Source organism: Nematolebias whitei, chromosome 5 (genome assembly GCF_014905685.2).
Source record: "Nematolebias whitei isolate Nwh7 chromosome 5, NemWhi1, whole genome shotgun sequence".
In the NCBI taxonomy this organism is placed as follows: Eukaryota; Metazoa; Chordata; class Actinopteri; order Cyprinodontiformes; family Rivulidae; genus Nematolebias; species Nematolebias whitei.
Window position 1 is genome coordinate 6,153,395 of NC_056502.1, and position 7,343 is coordinate 6,160,737.

At 40.3% G+C, this 7,343-nt stretch overlaps 1 protein-coding gene and 1 long non-coding RNA gene across 2 annotated transcripts in view; both read left to right on the forward strand.

The window, feature by feature from the left end:
• The window catches only part of LOC119409640 (ETS1-related protein), a 6,835-nt gene extending 2,512 nt beyond the window's left edge, over positions 1-4,323 (forward strand). The window contains exons 2-7 of the mRNA XM_037676541.1: positions 1,593-1,715; positions 1,803-1,874; positions 1,943-2,068; positions 2,138-2,356; positions 2,429-2,547; positions 4,063-4,323. Of these exons, the coding sequence (XP_037532469.1) occupies positions 1,593-1,715; positions 1,803-1,874; positions 1,943-2,068; positions 2,138-2,356; positions 2,429-2,547; positions 4,063-4,323 (920 nt within the window). The remainder of the gene's footprint in view (positions 1-1,592; positions 1,716-1,802; positions 1,875-1,942; positions 2,069-2,137; positions 2,357-2,428; positions 2,548-4,062) is intronic.
• Positions 1,636-1,975, forward strand: LOC119409836. Its single transcript, XR_005186802.1, has 3 exons — positions 1,636-1,715; positions 1,803-1,874; positions 1,943-1,975. It is a non-coding gene; the product is annotated as an uncharacterized LOC119409836 (long non-coding RNA).
• Positions 4,324-7,343: the final 3,020 nt, after the last annotated feature.

Sequence of the window (7,343 nt, forward strand, 5' to 3'; positions counted from 1 at the left end):
AGCTAAAAGAGACAAATCTGCAGCTAAAAGAAACAAAACAGCAGCTAAAAGAGACAAATATGCAATTAAGCAACAAAACAGCAGCTAAAATATCAAACAAATAGAATTATAGCTAATGTATGAGCAAATCCACAGCTAAAGTAAAAAACACATTAACAAAACCATAGCTTTAGATAAAAACCAAACTAAAACAAAAACAGCTTAAATGAAAAACTGTGGCTAAAGGCTCAAATACACAGAACACTAGCTAAAATTAAAAGCAGCAAAATGTAGCTAAAAGCTAAAGTCAGTATTCCAGTCAAGTTAAAAACTACAACAAATTAAACGGTAGCAAAATGCTAAAAACAGGAAACAGCAGCTAAAAGCTAAACCAACTAAAATTAAAAATGTAGCTAAAGTTTCCAGAGCCAAAACTAAATGTTGCAAATAAACAATTGGGTGAAGCTTAATTTTGGTGATATGTGGTTTAGTGCTTAAACCATCAAAACAGCAGTTAAAATCAACAAAACAGTAGCTGAAAGCTAAAATTTTGTAGAACAGTAGCTAGAAGTTTAAATTAGCAAAACAAAAGCTCAAAACTAAAACCAGGAAAATGTAGCTAAATGCTAAAATCAGTAGTACAGTAACCAAAAATACAAGTAAAACAGTAGACAAAAGCTAACATTAGCAGAACAGTAGCTAAAAGTCAAAGTCAGCAGAACAGTAAAGAACAACAAGCAGTTTTATGTAGAAATGTAAATGTAAAAAAACCTCAAAAGTTCTTCAAGAATTTAATTTAATTTTTATTGATTTTATTAAAAAAATAAAAAAATAATTTAAACATCCATCCATCATCTTTTACTCGCTTCTTCCTTTTCGGGTCACGGGGGTCACTGGTGCCCATATCCAGCAGTCACTGTGCAAGAGGCGGGGGACACCCTGGACGGGTCTCCAGTCCATCACAGGGACACTTGGAGACGAATGAGACAAACAACCATCCACTCTCTCTCTCTCACCTAGGGACAATTTAGAGTTACCAATCAGCCTAACATGCATGTTTTTGGTCTGTGGGAGGAAACTGGAGTACCCGGAGAAAACCTAAAATAAATCAAGTTTTATCTGTAAAGCCGAAAGTTTTCATACAAGAATGGCTAAAACATTTACTGAAGTAGTTCGTCCAGAAAACCGTACAAGAAAAACTACAAACAGGGACGGCTCAGCGGGAATCACCATGGCAACCAACAGATTCCACATCACCCAGCATGCTTTTCTTCCTTCTGTGTTTCCATCATGGCTGCCCCCCAAAAATCCTGTAGAGTCTCTTGTTAACGTCAGGAAAACAAAGTTTGTTATTTTGAGTTTCAAAACTATAGAATATTTTCAAAATAAGAGTCTTTGAAAAATCCAGTTTTAAAACTGAGGTTAAAAAGTTACTAAAAACACTAAGTTAGCCATTTTAACTATTTATGTTAAGTTTTGGTGCAAAGTGTCACCGGTCAGATTTTTCCTACGGTCCCTGAAGGCAACTTAACGCTGATCTCTGTAAAACTGTTTGGTCCTCCTCCTCCTCCTCCTCCTCCTCCTCCTCCTGCGTTTGTCTGAGGCGTCCTCAGACCGTCCTGGTGAAGACCTGTCCTTTCTGTTAGACAGTAACCCGTCCGGACCGCAGCAGTTCGGGCTGGACAGCAGCAGCTACCCAGAACCTCCGAAGGCCGCTCATCTTTATGACACCAAAGGTCAGAGGTCGTCACTTTTACCTCCAGCTGCCAGAGGTTCTGTTCTGTTACGAGCCTTTGGTTCTGACGGGTTCTGTTCTGTTCCAGGGAGCGACACCAACCTCTTCAACCTAGACTCGTACCCGGACTTCACCTGGTGGAGCTCCTCCTACCCCCACGGTGAGCCCAGAACCTGTCCTGAGCCTCAGAGAGGTTCTGGTAAGTCTGACGGTACCTCTCATCCACAGACGGACCGGACCAAACCGGGTACCTGGAGCCCCTGCAGACCTACCAGAACCTGCCAGCCCAGAACAAACAGTTCAGCCCGTCTGTGGAGGGGAGCCGCAGCCCATTCCTGACCAAAGTCTTCAAAAGTATGACCTATGACCTTTAACCCCACCTCCTCCTTTGACCCGGCCCAATAACAATTCCATGTTTTCCAGCTGAAAACGATCAGAACTTCTGTGACTCAGATGTGCAGAGACAAACCTCTTTCTGGTCCGAGTACCCCGGCTTCCCAGCCCCCCATCCAGGACCGGGTCCCTCCAACCCGCCCCACCAGGCCGCAGACCCGTACTGCCCCCGTGTGGCCAAACGCAGAACCACCCCTCCTCAGAGACTGGAACGAGAGGGTCCGGTGACTGGGATGTCAACTTATCCGGGTCAGAACCGCTCTCTGAAGAATTTAATAAAAAGGTTTAGGACTCCTCGTTAACGGGTTCTGCTGTGTTCAGGTTCTGGTCCGATCCAGCTGTGGCAGTTCCTCCTAGAGCTCCTTCTGGACTCGGCCTGCAGAAACTTCATCTCCTGGACGGGAGATGGCTGGGAGTTCAAGATGTCCGACCCAACAGAGGTGACTCAACAGACACCTTCAGAACCGGATCAGAACCAGACAGGAGAGAAAACAACAAAAAATTTAGTTTGTTTCCTGCAGCTTCACACTTATCTGAAAACAGCTAAAAGACCCAAAAAAGAACACGAGCTAAAAGTAGCCAAAGGCTAGCTGAAGCATCAAATGCTGACTCAGAGCTAAATGTAGCTAAAAGCTATCTTAAAGCTGCAAACAGCTAAAGAATCAGTAAAGTATGACATGCTAGCTAAAGGTGTCAAGAGTAACATTGAATATAGCAAAAATCTAGCTGAAAGCTAAAAGTAGCCAAAGGTCAGTTTAAAGCTTAAAGTTGCAAAAATCTGGCTGAAAGTTTAAAGTAGCCAAAGCATAGCTTAAGCTAAAATTAGCAAAAATGTAGCTGAAAACGAAAAGTAGCGAAAGGATAGTTTGAAGCTTAAAGTACTGTAGCAAAAATCTGGCTGAACGCTTAAATGACAGTTTGAAGCTAAAAGTAGTAAATATCTAGCTGAAAGCTAAAAGTAGCCAAAGGATAATTTGATGCTAAAATTAACAAAAATCTCTCTGAAAGTTTAAAGTAACCAAAGGTTAGTTTGAAGCTAAAAGTAGCAAAAATTTAGCTGAATGCTAAAAGTAGCCAAAGGATATTTTGAAGCTAAAAGCAGCAAACATCTAACTAGCTAAAAGTAGCCAAATAATATTTTAGAGCTTAAAGTAGCAAAAATCTGTCTGAAAGCTTAAAGTAGCCAAATGATAGTTTGAAGCTAAAAGTACCAAACATCTAGCTGAAAGTTAAAAGTAGCCTAAAGAAGCTAAAATTAGCAAAAATCTGGCTGAAAGTTTAAAGTAGCCAAAGGATACTTTGACTCTAAAATTAGCAAAAATCTATCTGAAAGCTTAAAGTAGCCAAAGGATAGTTTGAAGCTAAAATTAGCAAAAATCTAGCTGAAAGCTAAAATAGCCAAAGGATAGTTTGAAGCTAAAAGTAGCAAAATGATAATTTGAAACTAAAAGCAGCAAAAAGCAGACTGAAGCTAAAAGTAGTTAAATGTTAGTTAAACTGTAGAAGAAGCAAGAAGCTAGCTCAAAGCTGAAAACATTGAAAGAATTTGTAAAATATCATAATTTGTCAAGAGTCTGCCTATGAGCTAAAAGCACAAAAAGCTAAAACTAGCAAAAGGCTAGCTAGAGTGCAGAGCACTAGCTAAAAGTATCAAAAGTTTAGCTCAGAGAACAAAAAAAAAATGTTTGTTTTTTTAGGGGAAAATTTGAGTTAAATATTTTAACAATCTTAAAGTGAAATAAAATCTAAAAATAGTTTTAATTTGAATAAAACTCTTTTGTTGCTCAGGAAATCACTTCCCGTCACTCTGTCTTAAAATTATAAAATCTTTGAAGTTCTTTAATTGTAAATTCCTATGCGTCGTTTAAAACGAACATTAAAATATTATCACTTCAACCTGTACCTAAACGCTTCCTGTGCTTTATTTTGAAAATGTCCTGTATTTTATTTTGAAGGTGGCCAAGCGTTGGGGTCAGTGTAAGAACAAGCCGAAGATGAACTACGAGAAGCTGAGCCGCGGCCTGCGCTACTACTACCACAAGAACATCATCCACAAGACGGCGGGCAAACGCTACGTCTACCGCTTCGTGTGCGACGTGCAAGGCATGCTGGGAAAGACGGCGCAGGAGGTCCTGAGCGGCCTGAACGTCCCGCCCTCAGAGTCCTGGCGGCCCTCGGGGGCCGAACACGGCGCGGGGTCGTGGGGGTCGCAGTGACGACTGCGGTTCTGAAGGTTCTGGCAGAACCTGCGGACCATTAAAAGTAAAAATCTGTTCAATCTCAGGAATCAAGAAGAAACTGAAGGTTCAACACAAAGCCTGTAAATAATACGCGCGCCGCGGGGAGTTTTCTGCTTTTATTTTATTTGTAATATTTTTATACAAAACTCGTGTCTACCTCCAAGACTTCAGCTAACTGTTGTTTGTTTCATGGTGTTTATTTGTAAATAAACTGTGAGTAAACATGATTACTTTGAGCTGCTTCCACTTTGTTTCTTTACTGAAACACTTTAGAGAAATAAACAGGTTTTAAATAGTTAAAAAGAATTCTGATTGAAGTAAATAATTTGGAATTACAGGTTTTAATATGTAACGTCTTTTATTTGACTTTGGATCTCAATCTGCAGCAGTAAAGTTAAATATTTTTATTTATACAGTAGTCCCTCGTTACTTCGCAGTTCGTTTTTCACTCTATCGCGATTTTTCAAAATAAGAGTGGACATGACACACAATTGGCTGAGTGGTGGATGAGCCGCACGATTGGCATGGACTTTTTATTTAAAATAAATTATTTTAAATTATTTAGCACCTGCTGCAGCTTTGTGCAGCCCACACTGCAGGAGAAGCTTCCTGCTGCAGCTGATCAGCTGTTCTCTGTGCAGAGCGGAGAAGTGGGCGTGGCCGAGAACGTTGGCAGGTGACGGAGAGCAGCCGAGGCAGAGAGGGAAATCATGACATTCTGCTCTTTTAGAGCGTTCAGAGCTTAGAAACATTGTTGAGAATATTGCAAGAGTGGAAAGGGTTTTAAATCAGGTCTCTCTTGTAAATGAGCCCTCGGGGCCCAATGGGATTAACTTTGGGATTAACCTGTCTAAATAAAGGTTGAATAAAAAAATCTATATATATAATGTATATATATATACTACAATAAACTACTTCTTAGTACTTGTACTACTATCCTTATTTCACAGTTTTTCACTTATCGTGGGGCTTCAGGATACGGATCCCCTGCGATAAACGAGGGACTACTGTATACTGAAGTCAAAACCATCGGCTACTCCTAGAGCAGAAGGACCACAAGCTGAAATTCTCCACAGTAGTTATAAAAAAATTATGATTTAGTCCAAATCAAATACCGGTAATTTAAGGTTCTCCAACAATGTTCAGTCAGGTCATCTGGACATTTTTTTTAGACGTTTTGTCATTCATCCATAGGACTTCATCAGTCCGAGGAGCCACAACAAACTCAGTCCCAGAAAGCAGCACACTCCCATAGTGGGCCAACCAGTTTGATGGTGATAAGATGGTTTCTGGGGCCTGCCTTCTCCTCAGTCGACTTGTCTGTGGCAGCCATAGCCGAAGTGGTTCAAAACATTATTAAGCATGAACTTTGATGTTTTTAACCACTTTGGCTAAGGCTGCTTCAGATGAGTTGACAGGGGAGAGAGCGGCCCCCAGAAACCATCTTATCACCAGCAAACTGGTTGGCCCACTATGGGAATGTGCTGCTTTATGGGACTGAGCTTGTTGTGGCTCCTCGGACTGATGAAGTCCTATGGATGATGGACGAAAAGTCTCCAAAAAAAAAGTCAGCTGACTGAACATTGTTGGATTTTGTTTTTTACCTGGATTGTTGAGCATGAACTTTGACATTTAAGGTTTTGTTTTAGTGTTTTTGTAACAATTCGTTGAGTTAAAGTCTAAAAATACTGAACAAAACTTCTGATCCAATCCTGTTGTTTGTCTTGGCTTTAATTTTAGCTGAATTGTGTGTGTGTGTGTGTTGTAGATTCAACTACAGAAAGAGAAACTAATTTAAACTTTACGGAGTTTTTCCTGTTCGCGTCGCTCAAAATCTTCTTCAGTTTTTAAGTTTTGGAGTGTTTTGATGCCTGAATGGGACATAAAGTAGTTTAAGTGACCTAACAAACTAAAACCTTCAAAATGCTCAGAAACAAGGACCGAAACTAGGACAAAACGCAGAAAAAGTCCAAAAATAAAACCCATGGAAGACTTTCAGAAAGTGAAGACTGTTGGTCAGGACTACTTTAAGAGCTTACAAAAAAGTCGGACATCTCAGATCTAAAGCAGAAACATGCGAGGTCTGAAACGGTAGTTTGGTTTGAGAGACAGTTTCCGAGCGGACGTGAACGCATCCTTTCTGTTTCACTCTTACGCGCACGACTCAAACATCTTGCACATCCTTTCCAGAAGAAGGAGAAATGCTCCGCAGGAACATCAAGATGGTTCTGGCAGACACTCTGAACGACCTGTCGAAGCAGAACTTTGAGAAGTTCTGCCACGAGTTGTTGGACCGCCGGGAAGAGCCGCGGGTCCGGCGGAGCAGAGTGGAGGCGAAGAGCCGCCTGGACATCGTGGACGTCCTGGTGTCCACGTTCACGGAGGACGGAGCTGCGCAGGTCACCGAGGACATCCTGAGGGACATCAACTGCATCCAGGAGGCTGAGACACTGGGTCAGAACCCCACCTGAACAATTATTTACCTGTTCTCCTATACAGTTTACTTTGAACCTGCAGCGCCCCCAGCGGCGTCTACTGTCACTGCAGCTGAAATACACTAAAACTGTAAAAACTGGTTTAAATGAGCTGAAATACAACTTTACTAAAACTGTAAAAACTGGTTTAAATGAGCTGAAATACAATTTTACTAAAACTGTAAAAACTGGCTTAAATTATCTAAAATACAACTTTACTAAAACTGTAAAAACTGGTTGAAATGAGCTGAAATACAACTTTACTAAAATTGTAAAAACTGGTTTAAATGAGCTGAAATCCAACTTTACTAAAACTGTAAAAACTGGTTTAAATGATCTAAAATACAACTTTACTAAAACTGTAAAAACTGGTTGAAATGAGCTGAAATACAACTTTACTAAAACTGTAAAAACTGGCTTAAATTATCTAAAATACAACTTTACTAAAACTGTAAAAACTGGTTTAAATGATCTAAAATACAACTTTACTAAAACTGTAAAAACTGGTTTAAATGAGCTGAA